This window comes from Pygocentrus nattereri, chromosome 3, assembly GCF_015220715.1.
Source record: "Pygocentrus nattereri isolate fPygNat1 chromosome 3, fPygNat1.pri, whole genome shotgun sequence".
Classification (NCBI taxonomy): Eukaryota; Metazoa; Chordata; class Actinopteri; order Characiformes; family Serrasalmidae; genus Pygocentrus; species Pygocentrus nattereri.
The window spans coordinates 43229460-43256106 of NC_051213.1; the positions used below are offsets into that span (position 1 = coordinate 43229460).

Genomic DNA, 26647 nt, shown 5'->3' on the forward strand with positions numbered 1-26647 from the left:
TATAATCAAATGTAAATAATATTTATTGTACGCCTGTTTTGCAAGTTCACTTCTACGTGTAGGTTGTCCCGATTTTTGTTGGGATAGAGGGGTAGGGTGAAGTGTTGTTGCTACTTGGCCCTCCAAAGGTTTTTCAGAGACACACTCTAAATAAAGTGCTATAAGAAAAACAGGCAAGATGGCTGTGTAATCCATTGAAACTATATTTTCTGAGTTGTATTGACTACACCACCCCCATTGCTGTGTTTTAAAACATTTGGTTATGAAAAGGTACAAATAACTACTTTTCTACTAGGGAAAAACTCATGTAAGGTACACTATTTGACCTTAAAACCACTGATGTACGTTTGAGGGTACACTTACATTGTTTGTACCTTGATGAATGAATCATGTACCTGCATAGTACGTTTATTTCTAACAGTGTATAGAGCAGAGCTAGTAGCTGTTAATGAAGTAATGCTCCTTTTTATTTAAGGGTCCCATTTCGTAGGGGAAGATTTCAACCACTACCCCTGTAACTCCGTTCCAAGAGGTCAGGGGACACTCGAAAACAAGGGGTAGGGCTAAAAATAAGAAATGGGATTGTGCCTTAATTGGACATACAATAACTCAACCAGAAAGCACACATTTCACAACTTAAAAACTGAAGTGTTAAAACAGTAATGAACAACACCTCCATTCTCCATCTGCCATTTTCTTGAAATGCAGTAAAACAGTTGCAGTTTGTCACTGTGGCATGCGTCCGCTCCCCGGGCCCCAACGATGACGGCCGAGAGATTTCTGCTGGCTCTCTCGGCTGTCATCGTTGGGGCCCGAGCACGCAGCCGCGACGCACCTCGGCAAGGATGCCAGGGAGAGAGCCACGCAGAGCTTCCCCGACAGACACGAGTCATGGGAGTGACGGCAGGAGGAAGACGACACTGGTGCCAGCTACAGGAGGCACCAGACGGAGGAACGAGCAAGGCCGCGACGTTGGACCCAGGTGGCTGAGCTGCCAGCGTGGGTGACATAGAGGAGTCGGAGCGATGAGCTCTCGTTCCCTCTCGGCTCTGGTGCTCTGGTGAGCGCCTTTAAAATGAGCTGAGAGGAAACGGAGCGAGAGAGGGATGAGCAGCAGGACAAGAAAGAGTTGAAATGCTCTGTGAACAGACTGAAAAGGTTAGATAGCGACAGCCACTGCAAAGTGGCCAGGTCTGCGTTGTTTGGTTGGTTATTTTGTGTGAAATAAAAATAATGGCTGCTGCAACTCAGAATCCTGCCTCCAGCGTCCTCATTGAGCCCGGGGTAGCACATGCCATGCTAGTCACTTTTTCAGATTAAAGCCCAACTTTGTGGATAGTAAGTGCCACTTGTGCCAAACAGTTTGATACATTGTATCAAAAAAAAATGATAATATGGCTAACCAGTGATGTTATTGAATGTGTTGTGTGAACCATTTATTGCCTTTTAATTGATTGATGTGCCTGGGCTGTTTACGCACTGTAATAAATTGCACCCAGAAGCTATTTATCTTTCCTTTATCATTAGAGGAAAAATGCAGAAAGCCAGCATGACTTGAAGGCCATCGATCAGTTTGTGTTTCTTGTTTCAGCACTTGCCAAAAACAGTTTTTAGGACCATTGCAGAAAATCTGTTGCTGTGACACTGACATTGGCTGTGTTTACATGCAAAGATTTCTGCCAAACTGATTGAATACATTCCGATTATAGATTCAGACTGAGGTGTTTATGCTCACTCTACCCAAACACCATCTGCTAAACCGGCACCACAAAGAAAGGTATCAAAAAGCAGGAATAGAAAGTATGAGGGGAAGAAAAGTAAGAGCAAAGAAAAAAAAAAATTGGGACTTGCCTTCTTCCAAACCACGTAGTGATCATTTGATGATTTGGTCTGACACTGCAGGTCCAAGGCATCACCTCCTTTGAGAATCAAAGGGCCAGCAGGTACAATGGAAACTGGGTCCAGATCTGAGAGAAAGAGGGCAATGGAGACTAGTTAGCATTTGACTGAAATTCTGAACAGCTCAACACTGTTTATCGTTACTGTCGGAATAAAAATAAAGCAACTTTACAGGAAAACGAAGAAAACATTCTAATCTGAATGACCGGAATTGATGTTAATGAAACAAGATTTTATTCTACTTCATCTTAGAACATTTCTGTTTATCCACTTGTTTATCCAACTGTTAAGACAACGTAAGGAGAAGCTAGTATTTTCAAATGACATCCAATATCACAAAATAGAGATACATGGTTTTGTCCGACAGCGACGATATGCTGCTAACACATCATTGGAGTCGTCTAAAACTTTGTATGTGCAAAATGGTAACGTTAGGTAAAACGGCTGTCAAACGACTAAAATTATAGACATTGACAAAAATGGAATGAAAAAATCCTGAGAAAACCCACATTTTTGCAGAAAGAGTTTTATGCCAGAATGAGGTGGGAGCTGTGAGTCTAATGATTCCCTGATTACTACCAATGGTCCAGTTGCTTTTTGAAGGTTCCTTTCGACATTCCGAAATGCTTAATCCAAAGCTCATTTGAAAAACTGCTCTGCACACTGTGCTCCCAAATGAGTCTGGTGCAAGGTGGACGTTGTCGGGGTGGCACAGAGATTTACGCCCTCATTAGGTGGGCCATTGCTTGTCCCTCCCAGCATCTCCAAGCTTCAAACAATGTGGCCATAAAAACATGACAAATGGCTTTAAAGATAATTCAACTTATAGTTAAAAAACAAGTTCAGTCTCTCTATCTTGCACATTTCGCTGCCCCTATTCATGGTAGACTAAAGTTTCTTCGCAAAACTGTACTGGATTAAACACATGACATTTAATTGCCTTTTTTCCCTGTGGAAATTTTTAAATGCGCACATCATTTGAGAAACTTTGTAAGGAAATCCAGCCAGTGTTTTGAGTTTGTGCTGGATTAATCACGTTTGTCTTATTTGACTTAAAGACTTTTTTCATTTGACAAGATCACACAGTGTCATTGAAGTACCACTCTAATACCCGGCAAAATTGGCTAACATCGTGATCCTGATAGCTCCCCCTTGTGGAGACTTTTTATCCTACTAAACATGAATGAGTGAGTTAAAAGCCATTTTGATACAGTTTCACTAGAACAGATTTTCTATTTAAACAATTTAAAAAGATAACTTTCATAATGCCATTGCAGGGGTAACAACCTGAACATGGATATCATGTGATTTCCATAAAGTGAACAGTTTCCAGTTTTATCACTGATGTCCAGCGAGAGCAACAGTGTCTCAAGTTCCAACCACTGAGTATATTTTTCCTATACAGTTAATTGTTTCAACTCCTTCATGGTTGAAGCTCTCGGTCATACAGTTTTAGTTACAGTGGAGCCTCTTACGGGGAACTGTAACTTTCAACTTTGCAGTTGCTTTTGTTAATTTGTTGCTTGTGATTTATGCATAGGTCTCCTATAAGCACTGTTCAGTGTAATTTGTCAAAGGTGTCGCTTTAAGAGCTGAAGCAAAGTGCAACAATTGTGGATTCTGTCATTGCAGTATACAGTGAGGTACAGCTGGGCTTCAGTCTGCTGTTTGGCACCATTAATAATTTATGGTGTTAATTAATGCATTAACATTGATAGCTCTAGCAATAAGTGAAATATATAACACTGTGATATTAGAAGGTTACTGAAGGATATTTGATCATACATACAGTATTACAATTACAGTATTACAAGGTTCAACAATTTGGAAAGAACAAAATGCACTAGCAAAACTGTAGACCTGGTCTACATCTGTCTCTTGACACATGTAGTTGTTTATTGTTCAGGAAAAACTGATTATGCCCTCGATATACTCAGAAAAAAAATAGGAGAGCTGAATTTACCATAGTAATGATAACATATCATATTGCCTGCCACATTAAGGTAACACGATTTTACTCAAAGTAATTTTGGACCACTTGTCTGCACAAGCATTTGCATGAGGCAGTAAAAGCTTGCATTACTTGTTAAGTATCTTATCCCAGTGCAAAGCTAAAGAAGACATCAATGTCTTGGCTGTGCAGCTATATTTACTGTTAAAGGGAAACTGTCTGAATTTGCCTTTTTAACAAATTCACACTTGATTCGAATTCATTTCTACTCACACTCCACTTTCAAGGTGAGAGTTCTGGTCAGTTCAACAAAAGTTTCAAAATCCAGAACATAACACTTGTAGATGTCAGCATCGTCTCGAGTGACATTTTCCAGTGTCCATAAACCCGTGCCAGTTTGTCCAAGTTTGACCTGCAAATGCAAAACAGAAAAAAGCAAAGAGTGGGTAACAACTCAAGAAGAGTATGAAGAATCACTAAAAGAGCCTGGGGGTTTGGTGGTGATTTCGTTCTCACATCTCCCTTGTAGAATTCAAACTCAGGCTGAGGGTTTCCGTCCGTCTCACACTTCATCTGAACCCTGTCTCCTTCTTTGAACGGGCCTTGGTTCAAAAGTGTGAAAAACATGTTCTCCGCTGGATCTGGTGGAGAAGAGTGAGGAAGGAGGTTGGTATTCAGGGGTACATCATATTTCAATAAAACCACCACTAACTGCAAATCCAATTCCAAAACGATGGGAGGTTAGGAAAAATGTAAGTAGAAACACAAAATAAAGCGGAATGTAAGGTGTAAATAAAGATTTGTAAAGATAAACAGTAAAGATTTGTATGTCCTTTTTGAAAACAGCTGTTGTATAAAAGCAAGGTCATGTATTATGGCAGCTATGATGATGTATTGTGACCAGATCTCTTCTCAATGTTATCTGCAACACAACAGTTTTTTTTTTTTTTTTGCTTAAATTTGCATGCATCAGTGTGAAAAACTTACAGTACACTGTGAGACTGAAATGATCAGAGCTTTCCTTTGTGATTTGTCCATTGGGCATTGCATACTCCACAGTGCAGTGGAAAACCGACTTGCCATCCTCCTTCATCAGCTGCATATAGAGCTCACTGGCCACCGTGAACAGACCCGATGACTCTTTCACCACTCTGGGCACCATGTAGGTCTCTGAGAGAAATCAAGAGAGAGATAGAAGAAAGAGAGAAACACTGTCTCATGCCAGATCCACAACGAAATGATGTTCAATAATATGCTAGAATACTTTTGGGGCTCCCCAGATTAGAGAAAGTTTTTAGTAAACAGGGTCTAAAGATGTGTGAAAAAGTAGTGTTGGGTAATCATGATTGTCATCATGGGCAACATTTGGCAGGGCAAGAGGAGCCTCCGCTGAAATGTTCGTCAACTAGCTTTAATTATGGAATATGGATATTTTGTCAAAACTATCTACTATGTATACAGACTGAACTCCACGACACTAGGGGGCAGTCTGCACTCTGATGTGACTAGTTTTCATGCAGTACATGAAGTTTACATTATGCCGTGGTCAAGATCCTAGCTAGTAGCTAGGATCTACTCTGCTAGTAAAGGGAACAGATAGCGACTTTCGAAAACACTGGAAGCTCACGGTTGACATCTGTGCTCAAAGCAGCAACCGAGGCCCACAGCGCAAAAACAAGTTGAAGGGATGGCTTCTCCCCAACAAAAGTGTTAAATGTCGCCCATGGCTGTCATTTTTTACCACATCATCCAATACATATACTTATTCAATGCTAAACTAAAGCATTTCCTAATGATCACTTTTAGCTGTCAATGGCATTTTGAAAACAAAAGGCTTGTTGTAATATACTTATAATACTTTTAACTTATATAAACAAATGATTAAGACAGAAGGACAAAAAACAATGTATAAATACAAGGAAAAAAGTCTGTTTAAAGACATTGCACCACTGCTTGGTGTTCTAAGTGAATGGCTAGACTTCTTTCTATATGTCCAGCAAAAAAGTTGCTCATTGCCAGGTAGTGTTCAAGGCTGACCTACTAATACCAGATCGAGGAACCAAATGTTTGTTCATTGTTGAAAATTGCTTGTGCAGTTATCACCCAGACTTTCTGGGAGGGCACTTTAGATGCACTACTCACTTTCTTTAGAATCTGTCACTTCTGGTAGAGGCTTGGAGTCTTTAAACCAGATGATACGAGGCTGTGGGTGACCGTTCCTGCTGGTACACGTGCCAACCTGAACAACACACGCACAGACACACAAGGCAGGTGAAGAGCTTTAATTTGAAAACCTGTAGGTATTACTGGGAGGTTCACTGAGACTGTATCTGATCTACTAACGTTTAGCAACGGCTTCTGCTCTGTCATGTTACAAACATACCTGAGAAGATTGATCTTGGTCAGCGGTAATGCTATGGGTATTATGAGATATGACTGGCTTCTCTGGAGAAACTAAAAGAAAGGAGAAAAAAGAGGTATCTTGTTAATTGAGCTGATTAACGCTACTGTTATTCATTCAATGGCACTCAAAGTGATGATATGCAGAAGACTAATATGGAGCTGAATCTACAGGAAGAAAACCTTGTATGTCCAAAATGGTAACTTTACAGGAAAAGGGAAAAAACCTACTTTACTTTTAATATAAAATCAAAGGAACCAGATCTTTTCCCAAGCCATTTTGGGCTGTTTATGTTGGTCCTTTCTTCACGAAATTTACACACAACGTAAAGGGCAACAGGCATGTCAAAAACTGACAAATGGACAAAAAGGGAGATGCAAGGTTTCCTTCCAACAACAGCAAAACATCAGCCATTAGCCCAGCTCCAGCAGCCTTCTCTGAGGAGGACAGTCTCTCGGCTCTCGTTCACAATCATTATACAAATTATACAATAATGGCTCTCAATGCTCCATCTGGACAGGACCTGCAGCGATAGCCTGCTCTTCTGTAGACCCAGCCCAGAGCACATAGACATAATAAGCCCATGCAATTAGGGCGCAAGCACACCCACCCACGTGTACTGTATAACAGGCTGCACAATGCAGCCAAGACGGGTACTGTGATTGTACTGATACATATTGTGATTATGATCAGGAGCCCTTGGCCTACATTATTTGACTTGTATTGGATTACATGAATACCTTGATTAGATGGCTCATTTGCATATGTATTGCAGCCTTCTCTGGTATCAGCATTGAAATGACAGCATTGAAAAGGCAACTACTTCAGTAATGATCAACGAATGAAATATTGTGCAGCCATAGACATGTATAGACTCAATAAGCAATTTATTAGGAACACCTAGGCACACGAAAAATGTGATTTCAATGATGTTGGTTTGTCATGATGAAAAACCATGGACTGATGAATCTTGAATGCTGCCGAGGCACTAAGATGGTGGATTCAGAATTTGGCGCCAACGGCATAAATCGCTGGACCTGAACTGCCAAGTATCAACAGTCCAGGCTGGTGGAGGTGGTGTAATGGTGTGGAAAATGTATTTTTTGCAAATGTTGGGCCTGTTAATACCAATCAGTCATCGTTAATACCAATCATTTACCATCTAATGGCTACTTCCAGCATGATAATGCAATGAAAAGTCCATCTTAAACTGGTTTAAGGGGCATGATAAGGAGTTCATTGTCCTTCAGTGGCCTTCCCAGTCACTGGCTCTGAATCCAATAAAAGTCTTTTGGGATGTGGTAGAGCAACAGATTCGCAGCATGGAAGTGCCGCTGAAAAGTCAGCAGTAACTACATGATGCAATCATGCCCATTCTCAGAACAACAGACTGTCAGCCTCACAGTCCAGACCTTAACATTGGTAGTGTGAAAAAATATCTCTCAATTTTTCAAAGAAAGCTGTAAAGTGCATCTCCTGAAAAGAATGGAAGCTGTAACAAAACCAAGAGAGAACAGTGAGCACACTGAAAAACTTGTATTTAGTTGTTGAATCTTACATTAAATTTTCTGTAAAAATAGTTTTCTGCTTTTTTTCTAATGCCAAAAAAGGAACAGCTTGTTGTAAATGGCCACTTTGGCTGGCAGTGAAACAAAATGTCCAGTTTGGTATCCTACAACAAGAATTAACTAACAAGTGCGTGGCAAATATATCACTTACAATGAAATAGCTGTAAAGCTGGACACCCTATACGCCTTTATTCAGGGCTTTTTACATTTTTGACACATTGATCACTTGCAGTAAAGTCCATTTTCATTTAGATTGATTAGCTAGTGTGTGGTGGGGCTGGAGGCAGCGTGGCGTTCCCTGGAGTAACTTCAGGTCAAGTGTTGCGCTTGAGGATACAACACTGGCGTATGCCCCAAGCACTCCTATTAAAAGTCTTTTAGTAGCTTATTCCCACTGGGCACCCCCGAAAGCAGTCTGAAAAATGAAAGGCATCTCTAGCACAAAGGACAGGGAAAATGATTTGAGCATGTTTCACCATTCCTCGTTCGAAAATAACAGAAAATCACCTGAAAACAGCTATAAATGAAGCTATTGGTCAGCTACTGATTTAAAGCTCATGTAAATAACTTTAGATTCCTTTCTCTCTAAACGTCAAACTGAAAGTCACTATCAAGGACAGGGTGTTCTGCAGTGGTCATAACTACACACCCCTCGGCAGATGTCTTAAGGCTGGCAAAATGACATCCATCAAACATGACAGGTAGAATTGCTCAGTTAATCAGTTGTGTCAAATGCAATCTTCACAGCCATAACTGACTCTTGACTAACTCATTAGAAACATAACTCGAGGCTAATAAATTGAATTAAAAAGACTTGGTCCATATGTCTCATATAAGATTTACTCTATGCAAAGGGAGAAGAGAGTCTACAAAATACCCCCTAGGGATTGTAGAAAGACTAGGCTACACTCTCACCTATAACAAAAATATTAATGTGATGCGTTACTATTTAAATATTAAGGTTTAATAAAAGTAGCATTACTGAGACAGGAGGCCCAAAAGCATGCTCAATATGTAATCTGTGAGCTGCAGCAAGTTGCACTGTAACTCATTCATTTAAAAGTCAGATCAGTTTTGTAGGAGTTTTTCTGACCACATCATATGTTTTTACCTATTAAGGTCAAGCCCAAAACAAGAAGATCCGGCTCGTTGTTTAAAGGCCTATAAACAGTAAAAATGCAACACATCTCACTTTTTTCTCCTTCGTCTCGCTCTAATAATGAAGCTGAGAGCTGATCAGAGTTAATGATCTTCAGCGAAGCTCATTCTGCTCGTCAGTTTGTGCTGAAGATGTGATTCATTCACGTGACGTTACTGAGTAGGATGTGATCATGTGGGTCATTTCAGGACGCCGGTTCGTTCACATTAATGACAGATTTGAATCACTTATCCAAACGAGTGTGAACCTTCGTGTCAGAGAGGTCGGATTTGAGCAGAAAATCGCATTTGAGCAATAAGGCTTGTAATGTGGACGTAGCTTTTGTGCAGCTTGAAGTAACGGATGAATAAACTGCTCATACGTCGCAAAGCTGAAAACTTTCCCACCCTTTGAGGTGTCAATGCATTTCAAATTTCGAGTTAACATAGATAAGTTGAGATTTCTGATGATATGGATTATTGTGTGTTGTAAATGCTTGGGAGGCAACTATACTCTCCAGCAGAGAGTATAGTATCAAATATGGGTCATTTTGAAAATATTATGGGCTGAATCAGAAGACAGAGATCATTTGATAATGTAATATATCACCACCTTAAAATATACTCACCTGCCACTTTATTTTCAGTTGCTTGTTAACACAAATAGCTAATCAGCCAATCACACGGCCGCAACTCAATGCATTTAGGCATGTAGAGGTGGTCAAGACAACTTGCTGAAGTGCAGACCGAGCATCAGAACGGGGAAGAAAGGGGATTTAAGGGGCTTTGAACGTGGCGTGGTTGTTGGTGCCAGACGGGCTGGTCTGAGTATTCCAGAAACTGCTGATCTACTGGGATTTTCACACACAACCATCTCTAGGCTTTACAGAGAACGGCCAGAAAAAGTCTGTTTTAGTGACTTTTTACTTTTAGTGAAGGCAAGGTTATACAATACTGTGTGAAAGTTTTAGGCATCTAAGCAAATTTTTAAACAATTGACCTCAGCAGTGAGACACAATATACATTAGAATAAAGTCGTATTCATAATTCAAATAAACATAAAAACAATAAAAAGTAACAAGAATTTCTTGGATCCATATTTTTCCTTGACACCTTCACAGCCGCCACAGAGACTCGTTAATATCATCAATGACATCATGAGCTCAATTGACTGAAGCACTGATTGGTCAAACTGCTTTTTACATATAACATTATACTACATAGAACACTGGGCGTCCTCGAGGAGAGGTTTGAAAATGGCAAAACAAAAAACAAACTAACAATTGGTTAGTGACACTAACAATCACTGTTTATTTTATAAATATATAATGTGTGTGTGTATTATTATAATTATTAATTAATATTTTATAAAATTTGTTTATTCGAATATTAACCCTTTTTTCAGCAAATAAACACAAACTACACAAACAAATAGATTTTGAAAATGTGTCTTTGGTGCCTAAGACTTTATATTGACTATATATTGAACCACAAACCCTCAAAGTACCATTTGAATGTATTTAGTGGTTGGGTGCATGAATAAAGGGTTGCCCCTTATTATAGAATAATGCTGTTTAAAAAAACCTTCTGTATAGCAACAAAAGAGTTCTGCTATTGTTACATGACAAAGAAACTCTTTTGGTAAAATACTTAAATACCTTTAAAATACATTTTACTATGAGTGTACTGGCAAAAGTCAGAGACCACCATTCAATTCACTGTACAAATTCAGTTTTTATGGAAAAAAGCAGAAAATGTGTATTAAAACAGAAAATGACACAGAAGCCTGAAGAACTAATAAAATTTTTTTTCAGTATGCAACGTGTCTACCCTTTATCTTTATAACAGTTTCAATTCGTTTCAACAAGAACTGCTTTCAGGTTTTCAAAGAAATGTGCAGGGATATTTTTCTACAGCTCCAAAGTTCAGTCTTAGAAGTTGGCTGCATTTTCTGCCTCTCGCAATTCAATTCATCTCAACAACATTCAATGATATTGAGGTCTGGGCTTAAGTCCATTGAGAGCTCCAGCACCAGCTCTATGTATTTGATAAGTACGACATGATCTTCTCGGCAGTGTGTTTAGGGTCGTTATCTTGTGGACGTTATCTTGTGTCCCCAATCAAACGTTTTCCAGACGGTACTGTGTGATGCATTCAATGCACTGATCCTTCATCATGCATGACTGATGGCTGTCGATATGGTTTGAAGAGTCTTTCATTGTTTAGAAGGCTTCTGTTATTTTCAATCATCTCCAATCATTTTTCTCACATCTCACCAGTGTTCTTGTGTTTCATTTCCAGTGACTTTTTCTTTGACAAATAATATTAAATATGCAAATTAGCACGGGGCGAATGATAGTTTAGTACATTTGTTAAGGCATTCATATTTTATATTCATAACTCTGTCACAAATCATTTAAACGCTTCAGCGCTTTGTGTGAGTTTGTGATTGTAAGGTCAGTATGTGGTCAGTGAAGCAAAGTGGACTTACGGAAAACCCTGAGTTTGGTCACGTCCTCTTCGACGCCCACGGCTCCTCCTCTGACCTGGCAGAAGAAGCTCATTTCATCCCCCACGTTGACTTTAGAGATGACCAGGGTCATGTCGGCTTCCATGGTGGCACGGTCTTTAAACAGACCAATTTTGTCATTGCCACTGTCTGGGGGGGACCTGTAAGCGACACGTTTCCTTGAGCCTGCAGAGTCCTACACACACACACACACACACACATAGAGAGAGAGTGAGAGAGAGGCTCAAATTATGAAGCTTAACTCTTGTTTAGAAGTGACAGTTATGTGACAGTTATGTCCAGCAACAACAAAAGCAATTTTGCAACATTTATGGTTCTACTAGGAGATCCTATAATTCGCATTTGACGAATTTTAGAATGTAAATGTTATTCTGTAACTCGCAATGAAGTCCAACATGTAGTTTATCTAAATAATATTTCTGTAATAGAAATTGCATGTAAAATAACGATTCTAGGGGCATCCGAATACGGGGTATGGAGTAAATTCATGAGACACAAAAAATGAATGAAAAATATGATAAATCTGTACAAAGGAGCCTCACAACAGGACAGCCTCATCTGCAGCATCCCCCACCTCCCCCCAACCCCGCGCCACTTTACTCTTATGGAGAGTCCAGCACCCCATGAGCTTCCCCTCACATTGACCCCTGTTAGTAGTGCTATTGATAGCCAGTTGGCGGACGATGTAATCTAAAAGTCAGGTAAATACTCATCACGTACTGCACACATGCTATGTATGTTGAAAATGTCAAAAATATATACTCACGATGAACCACGTGACCACTGGCTGGACGGAACTATCGGAGATGGTGTAGTTGCAGGGCAGTCGAGCAGTTTCTCCTAGAATCACATCCACCTCGGGGCTCACTTTCACTGTGATTCCGGCCAGACACACTGGAGAGAGGGAGAGAGGGAGAGAGAGAGGGGTTCTTAAACTGTCCGCTAACTGCCAACCGAGCCTTTCGTGAATGCTCCTTTATACCCAATTATGACGGCATCACCTGTTATCTATTGCCCTTTCAACCAAAGAAAAGTTCCAAAATGTGTTTAAGGTCATTCCACAAGATTCCCAGGTCTATATTACTCTTTTTCCTGTTTTTTTTAATAGTTAATAAGGTAATATCAACTATTTAACGTATATTTAAATGTAATAATGTCAAGCTGTTCAACAATGTGGCATATGCTGGACTGTATCGCATAACCTGTGAAATCCCAGGCCTGATCTATGCTAGACCTGCAGAGTCAGCGGTGTTCCCTCTCCATTTGCAGAGCTAATGCACCATCTAGCAGATCCAATCATAGCTGGGATTGGTTTTAGCGACCCTCCCACACCACTGTGGTCTCATTTTGAAAAAAGTGGTGGAACCTGTTGAAAATAAACACACTTCTGCATATTTTAACGCACGACTGTTGTTCAATTGCTGAACTGAACAGATGTGGCCTCCACTAAATTTATGGCGTATGTTCTATTTTATACCAATATGTTAGACTCAAATATAAAGAAATAAACAGAAAATGTGCACTAAAATATGCAGAATGATGCCATATTTAAGATCCCTGTAGACACTTTTTTCCTTCAGAAAATCAACAATCGAGGTGTTGAAACTTTTGAACATGACTGTATATTGCTCATGAACAATGAAAAAAATAAAACGATAACAGCAAAGAAGTCATTCTCTCTGAAACACAAGAGCCGTTTGTCTTTGGCCACTCGGCAGGGCTGCCCACCGTCGTTCCATGGCCATTCTAATCTCAAGCTTTTCGAGCTGAAGTGCTGGACTGAGCTTCATTTACTGTAACCAAGCTGACCAGACGCCCACTCTATTCAGTTTGGCAGCTCCAGGGGCAGCCACGGTGAGAGATGATATACACTCACACACTAAAGCCATTGTGCGTCCACTGCATGCAAACACTCAGCGCAGCTGTGCCCAGTGCCAGGTGCAGATAGAGAGAGAGAAAGAGAGAAAGAGAAAAGACGGAGCTCTTGCTCTTTTGATAACCTTGAGCTATGATAGGATTTGGTAGGGAGGCCACTGGCCAGTGTAGAGAAGACATTAAAGGCTAGTTATTGTGAAGCTGAAATGTGTACTCCAAAAAAATGTTAATATGAATAGAAAATCCTCCTAATTATTGAGTTCAGGTGTATGAAATCATAGCCATGCAACTTCCTTAGACAAACACTAGCATTAGAATGCACTGAAGAGCTCAGTAAATACGATGCCACCTTTTCCACAAGTCAGTTTGCAAATTTCTAGATCTGGCTAGATCTGCACCAGACAACTGTAAGTGCTATGGTGAGATGAAAGCATCTAGAAGCAACTACAGCTCACTGACCTCCAACCTGCCTCTGGAAGCAATATCAGCACAATAACTGTTAATCAAGAGCTTCATGAAATGGATTTCCATGGCTAACCAAGCCTAAAACTATGAAAGCCAAGTGTTGGCTGGAGTGGTGTAAAACCTACTAGAATGAATAGTGTCAAGTAAAGTTTGGTGGAGGAGGGATAATGGCCCGGGGCTGTTTTTTGATTATAGCCCCTTAGTTATACTGAAGGGTAATATTACTGCCACAGCATACAAACCCATTTTTGACAAGTACGTTTCTTTGACAAAAGTTTGCACAATGCCATCCCCTGTGCATCAAGCAGAAATGGTTCATTGTGGAGAAACATTGCAGAGTCTGATTTCTTTGCAGTGGTGGTGATGGGAGCCAGGGGATGTCATGTCTATGTGATTAAACTGTGCAGAAATTTTGAAAAATCTCTGAAGTTCCTTGTGAAACTGCAAACACCAACATCTGCAATACTGAGATGCTCTGCTAAGAGGCTACATAATGCTAATAAGACATATATTAGTCTTTCCAAGAGTTTAATCTCTTCTTGAAAACCCTTAGGAATAGGCATTCAAACGCATATACGATGGGTACATGCTTCCCTTTGAGAGACCAAAACAAAACAACGCCTTATGAAAGCCTTGCGCTATCAATGCCCTTAGGGTAAAAAGGCATACTAACACACTCGTGTGTGTGTGTGTGTGCACAGGCTGTCTGAAATGTGCTAAAAGCGTTATAGTCCAGAACAGAGCTAAGCATCAACACATTGAACACACTGCGGCACTGCACCCAGATAAACCCAGCACTGCAGTCAGTGTAAGAGACCACAGCACTGGCTGTGAAATCGCTATGATCTGAGAGCATTTATAATGCAGGACTAATCAACCCAATGCAATCCACTCAGCCAGCAGGCAGCATTCTGACTTTAATTAACCCATAGGAGTCTAGAGCTATTACTGCTGTTTTGCTGTAGTACATAAATGTAAATGCATAAGCAGTTATATAGCAGGGCTGCATGATAATTAGCATTTTTTAACTGGCAATATCAGAATCGCTTTTCTGTGATAACAGACCAAAGTACGTCAGGCATTCGGCGTCAGAGTGACGTAACTAGGTTCACAGGAATTAACAAGTGCTTATCTTGAACTGTCTTCTCCTGCATAGAGATTTAGCAACCATTTGGCTAAACCAGAGGTTTCTAGCTACTTTGTGAGCCACAACATTTTATTATTGGCTGTAAATATGTCTCAGTATGTGCTGATGTAGCAGTATAGACTAAATTATATAATATAAAGAAAAACACAGACTTTGCTCTGCTTTAAGCTTGAGCTCAGCTGTAGCCACTTTTCTCACATCTCCAGCAGGAAACTTTTCCACAGAAGTTGACTGCTTGTTGTCTGTTCCGTAGTTTTGTGATCACAAAATGTTTGTATTTCTGCTGTAAACAGATTTTTTTTTCTATTTGCTGAAAGGAGACGTATTTTACTCGACGCATTTCTCAGTTTATTGTACTTCCTTGTGCCTCTGAAAGACATTTGTGATGAGCGGGGGAAAATGCTTTGATTCAGCTTTTGTAGAGTGCAAAACACCGAATTTCTCGTTTGTTTTCTGAATCTATATTCCACTGAGAGTTGGTCAGCTCAGCTTAAATGGTTCTTTGCATGGTGAGATTCTGAAGACGGATGGAGAATGTGTTGTACATGGTTCTATGTAGAACCTTTTTGAATATGGTGCACCGAAAAGGATTCCTCTGTCGATACAATGTCAAGCTTGTAACAATAGAAGAACCATTTTTCATACTATATAAAGCCATCTCCAAAAAGGCTAAACCTGCAAATGGTTCTGAGAGTTTCCGGTTCTTTACAAAAATTCCAGCTTTATGAGAGAACCTTTGAAGAACCATGCTTTTTAAGAGTGTACCCTGTGACAAAGAAGCTGTTCTCAAGCTAAAAGATAGGAGATGAAAAAAGACCAAGCTAGTAACATTAGCACAGGTAACGGACCATTTAACATTTGTCTGTTTATCTAAAAGACTGAATGCCTTTCTCTCTGTATACATTTCCAGCCATATGTGGCTTTTTTATGGCTTTAATTTAATAGAGTAATGACGAAATGCTTGCAGAGCACAGCCACACGTCGATGTGGAGCGATGGCGCCGGTGCACTCCGGACGCTGTGTGGAGGCCTTATGTGTTCGGCAGATATTGAAAGAATAGAAATGAAACAAAACGGCATGACCGAGGGAAAGAGAGCTGTCCCCTGAGAATGTCAACACTTGTTTGATCTCTGACCTCACACTGAGGTGTGGACGTCCAGCTGTGCGACCCTGGTAGAATGTCAAACTCACAAAGCGCACACACATTATTTCTAACTATGTTTAAGGTAGTGAAGCTAAAATCAAAGCTACAGTGTCACTTTGATCGGGTTTAAAAGGAAAGAAAAGGCATTTTGCCCTACTCTTAAATGAAGTAGCCATTAGCCTAAAAGGTTCTGGCAAAAAGTCAAAACTAACGTATGTTTCCATAGTGGAAAGGATTCTGCAGTTCGAAGTGCTTTTGCTCCCAGAACATCAAAAATGATAAAACTAATAAAATAGTTTTTGTGAAAGGACTTTCAACTCATTTCTCCTGGTAATAAAATGCCTGTTGTAATTTAACAGTATTGTCATCTGAATTGTCCCCTAATCACAGCTGAACAAAGCAAGAGGAGAAATTCTATGATCCAGAATCTAAACATTCGATCCATACTAGTTGGGTCTGTAAGTGTGGGCAAAATGGCGATAGATATCGATATCGAGTTTGTGAAACATTGAACAAAAGTCATGCACAATGTTTTTAGAATATGTTTAAAAATGTCTCTTTTTAAAAAAAAAAAATCTGATTATTGATTTTTTTGGTCTGTTTCAAAATATCAAACTAAATACTGCAGGATATCGTGCCTTAAAGTATTCTCACTTAATCGTGGAAAGGTAGAAATATAAAAAATAAATGCATAAAAAACAACAATAACTTCTAAGGATTAATGAAGAGAGTCCAGGCTGTTCCAGGTTTCTTCGGCTGAGAGGGGAGTAAGTGCTGCGGTTGACCACACACTAAGAATACTGACCACACACTAAAGATAGCTCCAAGACAGAGCCACATATGTTCCTGATGTTGTCTGTATGTGCTGAGGCTGCATATTCAAAAGACTACATTATGATTATGCTGCAACATTCAAGATCAGCCTGCATTATTTTGACCACAATTGTGGTCCAGGGGCTAATATGAAAAGCAATGGAGTAATGAATTTCACTAAATACCAGGAGGTTTTAGCCCCAAATCTGCCAATAGGTTTACATTTCAGCAAGATAATGATACTAAACACACACCAAAATCCCAGCTTTGCAATGGCCCTCTCAGTCTCCAGATGTGTACCCAACTGAAAACCTGTAGTGGGTACTGAAGAGAGCAGTCCACAAACGACCCTCCCTCTAGGAATATCATGGACCTTGAAATGTTCTACATGAAGAAGTGGTCCATGATCCTTCTTATTTCTCCATCTAGTTAAGCATTATACATTGTGGAAAGTGCCTCAGTGCTGTTGAGGCTTTAACAAATATTGAGGTTTGTATTTAATACATTGTATTTTGCTATTTTTATATTAAACAATATATTATCTGGTTCTGTAGTGCACAAAAAAATGTTAATTATCTGTGATTGTATCTGTCCATTAGAGACGACTGAACTTGAGATTAATTGCAGGCAAAAAAAAACCCAGACCACTCTCCTGTATGTGAGAGCCATGTGTTGCTTTTGTGTACATCTCTGCCTTTTAAAAGTGCCGTCCCTCTTATATCTCTCCAAAAACCATCCTCATGGGGCCTTGTGGCTCCTGACAGCCAGCTCCTACTCCGGGGAGCAGCTGTACAGACAGAGAGGGGCAATTAGTGGGTAATTAGTGCCCCTCCTTTTCAGTGTGACCCCCAACAGAGCTTAGGAGGGGTGTGTGTGTGTGTGTGTGTGTGTGTGTGTGTGTGTGGGTCAAGGGGTCTGTTAACTGACGGAGAGGAGGATAATCTGATTTGGAGAATGAAAAGGAGAGCGCAATGGAGGATGAGCGGCGAGGGAGGGACAGATGGGCACGGGACGTCCCGACCACGAATGACAGATATCGACAGACACTCACACTGAGAGAGCAAGAGATCCTGGACAAATGGATGCACATAAACCAACATATTCACTAATCTGCAGCATACGAAAGTCACACTGACTCATATTCATGAAAGATGAAGGTAGACGTGCATGTACATTGGAGTACAATAGTTTAACCACAAGGAAAATGTTATAATAATCAATAACTAATGATAAAAACAGAAAATATCAATGATGATACTTACAACTAGTGGTGTAGTCAAGACGACTAGAGTCAGGGCCGAGACCTGGACGCAGTCAAGGTCCAGACGTTGTAGTACTTGATTTTGAGTTTGGACTGAGACCAGATTAACAAGTAAAATAATAATAATAATAATAGATTTTGTAAAATATAATATTAAATTATGCACAGCCTAAAATTATTATTAAATGCCCAACTTTGGGAGCAAAAGCAAGTTATTCTCTGTCTCTTCTTCTCTAAAACTTGCTCAAAATCACCACGTAAAGCCAAATGAATATAAACCAAACAACCTTTCACTCCCTTAATGTGTAATACAGGGTGATTAAAAGAGATTAATCTGATTTGAAAGCGCTATATTTTTTTACAACCGTGTGCGCCTAGGAACCAATCACATACCAATTGAAAGAAGGGGTCATAGAGTTTATGACCGTCACCGGAAGACGGCTCCCTATCGTCTGTGAGGAGATGGAATTCAACAAGAGTGAATCCGTCATAACTGTGCAATGAGATTTTCAGAGCCTTCGTCATTGGTTCCCAACACTGGATGATCTCCGAAATCGCACTGAAAGAGCCGTGAGTACAGCCACACCCAACATGCTCAATCGAGTGTGGGTTGAATCTGACCATGGTGTTGATGTTGGCCATAAAGGGGGCAGTTGTGGGCTGGAGGTTAGGGATCTGGCCCTGTAACCAGAAGGTCACCGGTTCGATCCCCAGGGCCGACATTCCATGACTGAGGTGTCCTTGAGCAAGACACCTAACCCCCAACTGCTCCCCGGGTGCTGTGGATAGGGCTGCCCACCGCTCCGGGCAAGTGTGCTCACTGCCCCCTAGTGTGTGTGTTCACTAGTGTGTATGTGGGGCTTCACTTCATGGATGGGATAAATGCGGAGGTGGAATTTCCCCGGTTGTGGGATCAAAAAAGTATCACTTAAAGCTGGAGGAGGTCCATATTGAGCACTTTTAGATTTACATAATAAATTTCATGCTCAGTTAACCCATTTACAATTTACAGCTTTGTTCTGTAATGGTTTACAAGTGAAATAAATCATTATGAAATCGGATCTTTTTGAATCACCCTGTATACGCCTTCCATGTATGAATGTTTTCTACCACATATTGCTAACGTATATGTTTGTGTATGTTATGGCTGAAATATTTGTCCCATATTTTAAAAAATTTCAAATCAGCTGTGTGTTAGTATGTCCATGTGTGACATAAGTTGGATATAAAGGAACTCCATATATGATATATATTATCATATATACACAGATCAGGCATAACATTATTACTTGTTTCTATGCTCACTGTCCATTTTATCAGCACCACTTACTATATAGGTACAGTCACTGGCCACTATATTAGGTACACCTGTTCAGTTGTAACTGTAGCACTACAAAGTGCACCTATACAGTAAGTGGAGCTGATAAAATGGACAATGAGCGTAGAAACAAGGAGGAAGGAGGTGGTCGTAATGTTATGCCTGATCGGTGTATTTGAAACCTTACATTGCCACATATTACATTTCTACATGAGTTAGGCTACAAACACCCTACCTATAGTTTTAATCCAGGATTTATTAGATGATTTATCACATACATTCTAGATGTTTATATATAGGTATCTATAAATATGCTCCATGGGAGAACATTTCAACACGCCAAACCAAACTGGCGCAGGGTTTGTGTGCCTTCATTTTAAAATATCAGTGGTTTCGAATTTGGAGACGCCGTGTCATGCAATGTGCCACATCCTGTGTGCTGTGGCCTTTATCACACTATACTGTGTGTTAAAGGTATACGTTCTGCCTCAGGTTTTCTGGAAGAGAGGCGTCTCTCTCTCTCTCTCTCTCTCTCTCCTCTTCCAGTAAAGTGAAGTTCAGGCCCAGGTGCACGACGAGCGCTCGCTCCGTATCCACAACTCTCACACACATACAATCGCACTCACTCAATCACACACACTAGCACCCAGCAGGAGAGCAGGGCCTCATTATGAGACCAACCAGCTGCCTCTCCTCTTCAACTCTCACTTCGCTTTCTTTCTTTCCTTCTCCGTTTCTCCCCTCGTCCTTTTTTCCACCCTACAGCCTTAAAACAAAATCAGCCCCCATTAAACTCGGCGCATGTCACTTTTCTTCTTTTCTCCTATCCCTTTTATATTCGTTTTCAAATGTCCCCCCACCTCCATTTTTCAGCCCACCCCCCCAAAACCTTTCATTCCTTTTCATAACAACAGCACTCAGGCGCACACTGGGAGGCCTGATGGGTCTGAGTGATGAATGCTTTGATTAGTATCATTACGGTGGGTACACGTACACACACACACACACACACACACACACACACACACATATAACGACTCCATGATACACCTCTGAAGCTGAAGACACTGTTAGGGGTGGGCCAAATGTTTGGATGCTAGTCTGGATTATAAGTTTTCCTTCTCAGGTTATTAAAACAGCTTACTTTCCTTTGCTGTCACTTAAGGTTTATACAGCTGCATGCACCAGGCCCCCCTGAGACCCCCTCTACACTAAGCACGAAGGCAGTTAAGAGGGATGTGACATTAGATATGGACAGTGACAATGCTGTGGTGGTTCGTTGTGCTGGTATGAGTGGATCAGCCACATCAGTGCTGCTGGAGTTTTTACATTTATGGCATTTGGCAGACGCTCTTATCCAGAGCGACTTACAGTTTGATCATTTTACACAGGTAGGTGAAGGTGGTGTTAGGAGTCTTGCCCAAGGACTCTTATTGGTGTAGTGTAGGGTGTTTTACCCAGGTGGGGATTGAACCCCAGTCTACAGCGTAGAAGGCAGAGGTGTAACCCACTACACTAACCAACCATTTAAACACCTCAGTGTCACTGCTGGACTGAGAATAACCAAAAATATTCAGCCAAGAGCTTCGTGTGACCACTGATGAAGGACCAACACAACTGAGCTGCCGTGTCTTACATGGTGGCCCAACAAGGTAGATTTGTCTAACAGAGTGGACAGTGGAGAGTGTCACTACAGTGCTGAGAATGATCCGCCACCCAAAAAATACCTGCTCTGTGGTGATCCTGTGGATCCTGACCACTGAAAAACAGGGGCTAACAAAGTATGCCAAGAAACAGATGGACTACAGTCTGTAACTGTAGAACTACAAAGAGCTCCGATTTGGTAAATGGAGCTCATAAGATGGACAAAAAGTTTAAGTTTACTTAATAAAGTAGCCGGTGTGGGATTAATAATTAATATCATGTTATCTCTTCCCTGTGAAACAAACCTGGTCGTTAGTGCTCTTATGATGTGGCTTGGTGGAGGATTTTTGACCTAACCTTAGGCAGCATTACTGAAATTCAGAGAAGAACCATCTTCTAGGGCCTTCTAGGCCTTCAAAGAAGGGCAAATGATTTCTGGCAACTACACTCACTGGCCACTTTATTAGGTACAATAAATTGCTTGTTAACACAAATAGCTAATCACATGACTGCAACTCAATGCATTTAGGCATGTAGAGGTGGGCAAGACAACTTGCTGAAGTGCAAACCGAGCATCAGAATGGGGGAAGAAAGGTGATTTAAGTGACTTTGATCATGGCGTGGTTGTTGGTGCCAGACGGGCTGGTCTGAGTATTTCAGAAACTGCTGATCTACTGGGATTTTCACGCCCAACCATCTCTAGAGTTTACAGAGAATGGTCTGAAAAAGAGGAAATATCAGTTGTGTGGATGAAAATGCCTGGTTGATGTGAGAGGTCAGAGGAGAATGGGCAGACTGGTTCGAGATGATAGAATGGCAACAGTAACTCAAATAACCAACCAAAATCTCTGAGGAACGTTTCCAACACCTTGTTGAAAGTGTGCCACAAAGAATTAAGGCAGTTCTGAAGGAAAAAGGGGGTCCAACCTTTTACTAGTACCTAATAAAGTGGCTAAAGGATTAAATTCTAAAGGATTAAATTCTTGAAACACTGAGAAAAAAATGGGCCAAAGAATTTTCTCCACAGGATCTAGGTAGACATAGTGAAGCAAGCTCTCCTATTGGTAAGGACTTCACGAGCTGAACAGAAGTCCTAACACATTAGATTAACCATCAGCATAATTACTGAATGGCAGAAGAATCAACCAATCACATTTTGGTTTCCGATAGATGGAGAAAAGATGTCCCTCTAAGCCTTTGAGAAGTTCTAGATACATCAGTGATGGTGAGGTGAATACCTGCAGCAGGCCTAACCAATGTGTTGGTTAGGCCAACAGCAGCAGCTCTATACCATACTGTGAAAGTGTTCCAAGGTAAAACGTCTTTGAGAAGCTTCAAATGTCTGTTTTTAATCAAGAACCGCTTAAGAACTAAGAGTTTGTTTAATTAGACTTTAAAAAAAAGCTAACAGTGTCCATCTTTCATTTGATTTGGCTTATAAACGTGTCATTTCCAGGATTCTGTGAAAAGGCACCGCTGCTGAATTGTTGAGGTGGGTGTCCTCGGTGTGACCTGTTTGCCAAAGCGATCGAGAGATGTGAGGGCAGAGTCAGCATGTGGCGTTAAACAGGATTAGCCCGCCTCTGCGTCTCTGTTTTGATGTTGGCAAAATAAACACAACCTGCACGAGGAGGCCTGGACAGAGAGAGTCTCACACACACACATGCACAGATGTCCTGCAGTGTGACCAATAAAGCAGGGTGAGCAAAGAGAAGTGCTTGTTTATATTCAAAGTGCTGAAGATTCTCACCATGTACGTGGCCAGTTAGCTAACGATTGTCAACCACAGACTTGTTTTTGGTGGTTGATGTTTATTCATAGTTGGTATTTTTGATGTACACACACCCACATGCTCACTTCTAGCCCTGCACCTGTGAGCAACTAAGTGCATAATATTACACTTTGCTACTTTGAAACCCGATAATGCCTTAAAGACAAAAAAATGACCAAAGCGTCTCATTTACAGCTTCTGTAGAGCAGCTGGTTCTGGTGCGGCTTCATCACTAACTAGGCTACCTACTCAAGTTCATGCTATGTAGGCTGAAAAACTGTAAAAAGATATTTCTCTGACAAACTCACATGCTCTCATGTTGTCCACCGAAGAGAAAATATCTTATGAGTGAAGCTACACTGGTTAGCTGTAGCCATAGCACTTCGTCCTTCACTTATCTGACACGAAAACCTGTCAACTTCCACCAGCTATTTTTAAAAATAAAAAAATGTTCAATTGTAAGTTTATGCATGCTGCTGACTTTCTAAACTATTGATTTGGTTTGATGTGAAATGGTTCGTTTGTAAAGAAACTTGCTGACTCGGCTTTATTTACAGTGGTGGTGAATGGAACCGGGGCTCACAATGTCTACATACTTATATAAGTAGTGATTTGTATATGATTTAGATGTGATCTATGTGTGATCTTTATGGTAAAATGGTGTAAAATCTGGAAAAAAAATGTTTTATTTGGGAACTATTTTGCCCTAGAACACCCTTGTATGTCTCCACCAAGATTAGAATAAAATAAATCGATTTAAATACATTTTAAAGTAAAAAATATCTCAAGACATCAAGCTGAGAATTCATTACAATTTCATGTAGCTTTCTGCAAGGGTGCTGTCAAAACTCGTTCTGTCTTTGCTGTTGTGTAGACACACACTATCTTCTCTGTCAACTAGTTTGCTGAGTTGCTGGATTGCTTTAAGGGTTTTCCACTGAAAAATGTAACAACCAATCAAAAAAAAAAAAAAAACAGTCCAAAAAAATCCAAATGATGTATATAAAAAAAATTGTCAAAAAACATTTGAAAACATTAAAAATATCAAGAGAGAGCATTCAGCTACAACGCAGGCAGAAAATCATAACATTAACTGCCATTTCTCCATGCTGTAATACATAGTGTGGGATAGCAATCAAGAACATAGAATAATTGAATGGCAGCTTAAGTCAGTTTACCACATTTGCCGCCTTCTACTTGATTGGCCACGTAACAAGTAAATGGACCTCCGAAACTAGTCCATTTCAGGCTGCCAGATTCTGCGGTCCCTGTTGTGCATTATTCTTTTATCATTTCATTCTATCATTCTGGGATAATGCAACTCATTATGGCCTAAACGACCATTTAACTAACCAGCAGACCTGTAGAGATGACTGTTAAATCTTCAGGTGCGCTTGCATTAAGTGGCTGAGATTGTGAATCTGCTCAAGGAGGTTCTGGCCATGCCTTCAACATCAGTGAATAAAATAGCTGTCAATCATATGTGAATATTACCGTCTATTACAATACAATGCTGTAGCTAGGCCCATTTAAATATATGCTGCCCAGTTAAACAGGACAGTTTATGAATTGTGTCAATACATATAAATATGTAAAGCCATGACTCCCTAGACAAGGCCAAACTTAATTTTATCCACCTGCCAAACACATTTTTCCTCACACAATTCAACCAAAAATCTCCCAGTTCGGCCTATAAACACTCAATCTGGCAACATTTGTAGACAGTTGTAGTATTTTTGGTTGACCAGGGTTCTAGTGGACTAAATGCACATCTTTCTTGCTTTATTTGTGTATTTACTTATGTGTTTATTTTAAGAGAATTATACCTAATTATAACTTTAGTAATACTTTAATATGGGTTAAATTGCCACATCCTTTACAGGGAACTTCAGTATGACATTTTTCATATTTTTTAAAATGTGCCATATATTTCACACACACCTTTTCTTTGTTAAATTTAGCAGACAGTGCGTTTACATGCACTCAGATTTCTGCAGTTATCGATGATTCAAATGGTCATGTAAACACCACACTCCGATCTAGAAATCCGATCTAGAAATCCGATTAGGAATCCGATAAAGAAAGCTGGATTGTAGCTCAGTAATCGGATTTCTCAGTACTCTGATTTTTTTCAAATCTGAAAATTTCAGCACAAAATCTGGATTTATTTGTTCGACATATTAGAAAAACAAAATATAAAATGTGTCATACCTTTCGCACACCACACCTTTTCTTTGTTAAATTCAGCAAATGGTCAGTAATCATGCATTAAGATGCACAGACGTGCATGTAACTTTTGCTTATGACTGTTGCACGTAAATAATCTCTCAGGCACCAGGCAGAGCATTCGAAACCATTCTAAATAATGACCTCCTGTGAGAGAGCTATAGAGGCATTAAAGGTTGTCAGACGTCTGGTTCCTGTTACCGCTACTGTTCAGTGAAAATTTTCCTTTGATAGTAGTTTGGTACTTAAGAAGATGAAAGAAACTTTGGTAGTTAAGAAAATGTTTGCCTTACTTTTCAGGGGATACGAAATTTTGCATACAAAACCAGCAAAAGATCTGCAAATTTACTCTGAGCTGCAAAAATCAGACGTGTTGATGGAGTGTGTGTGTGCTCAGTCTCCGTGGGGGGTGTAGCGGGTCGGGGTGGATCCATGTACGGCCTGGCATCAGTCAGCACCACCATGATAAGACAAGAACAGGTGCAAGAGCGTGAGCAACAGCTGCTGGCTCTCAAACACACACACGCACACACACACAGAGTCACAAGGCAGGACTGAAAGGCGGGTTAGATGGCAGGCCGGAATCATAGGAAGAGACGGGCGGGCAGACAGACAGAGAAAAGGAAACGAAAGGAAAAGAGGGCGGCCAGTGATGGGACTCCGCTGGAGGACAATGTCACGCTGACAAACTGAGCAATGAGGAAGCAGAATGAATTTAGAAAAAAAGAAGAGAGAAAAACGTCTATAGTCTGCAGAGGCAGCTGTTTTAAGTCATCATTCTATTTATTCTCACAGCAATAAACTCCACAGACAGTGACTGACCCCGACTTCCTTTCAGACACCGTGCAGATTCTCTGTCTGGCAGTAGAATGGAGCAGCACTGTGCTTCCACTGGATTTTTCCTCAGGCCGAGTCGAGTCAGGCCTACCTTTGTTGCTGTTCGTATGTGGCGCCAGAATGAATTTTCATGTGAATGTTTTGTGGTTCTTACAGTGCCAAAGAATACTCTGAATAATCCTGTCTATTAAAAAAAAAAAACTTTGTATCTCCAAAATAATAAGTTGACAGGAGAGGGAAAAAAACATACTTCACTTTTAATGCAAGTCAAGGGAACCAGACTTCTTTTCCACGCAATTTTGAATCACTTCTTTTGCTCCATTTATTCTGTACACAATGTAAAGGGTGACTAGCGTGTTTAAATTATGTATTAGGATAGGGTTCACTAATGTGTTCTCAGTACAAGTTGCAGTATAATTGCAATATAGTCTTTGGTCCATCCCTCATTTTTCAATATTTAAAGGCAATTTTTAAAAACGTCTGCGTAACTCAAGTGAACAAGTTTTTATAGTCGTCTGCTTTTCTTTACAGTGGTGGTGAATGGAACCAGGGGTCACGATGCATGTAATGCAAATATAGCCCATTTTATTTACTATCTAAAACCACCAGGGAACCCACACCCAAGTTTTTATGTCATTTTAATAGTGGGGGCTAGTTTGT

At 40.4% G+C, this 26647-nt stretch overlaps 1 protein-coding gene across 4 annotated transcripts in view; it reads right to left on the reverse strand.

Annotated features, from left to right (window-relative positions):
* Window positions 1–26647, reverse strand: part of bcam (basal cell adhesion molecule (Lutheran blood group)) — an 85758-nt gene that overhangs the window by 15262 nt on the left and 43849 nt on the right. For all 4 annotated transcript variants that reach the window (XM_017702042.2, XM_017702041.2, XM_017702039.2 and 1 more), the window contains exons 2-9: window positions 12253–12380; window positions 11448–11661; window positions 6234–6304; window positions 5993–6089; window positions 4838–5020; window positions 4367–4491; window positions 4124–4262; window positions 1852–1967 (exon numbers count right to left, since the gene is read on the reverse strand). In XM_017702042.2, the coding sequence (XP_017557531.1) occupies window positions 1852–1967; window positions 4124–4262; window positions 4367–4491; window positions 4838–5020; window positions 5993–6089; window positions 6234–6304; window positions 11448–11661; window positions 12253–12380 (1073 nt within the window). The remainder of the gene's footprint in view (window positions 1–1851; window positions 1968–4123; window positions 4263–4366; window positions 4492–4837; window positions 5021–5992; window positions 6090–6233; window positions 6305–11447; window positions 11662–12252; window positions 12381–26647) is intronic.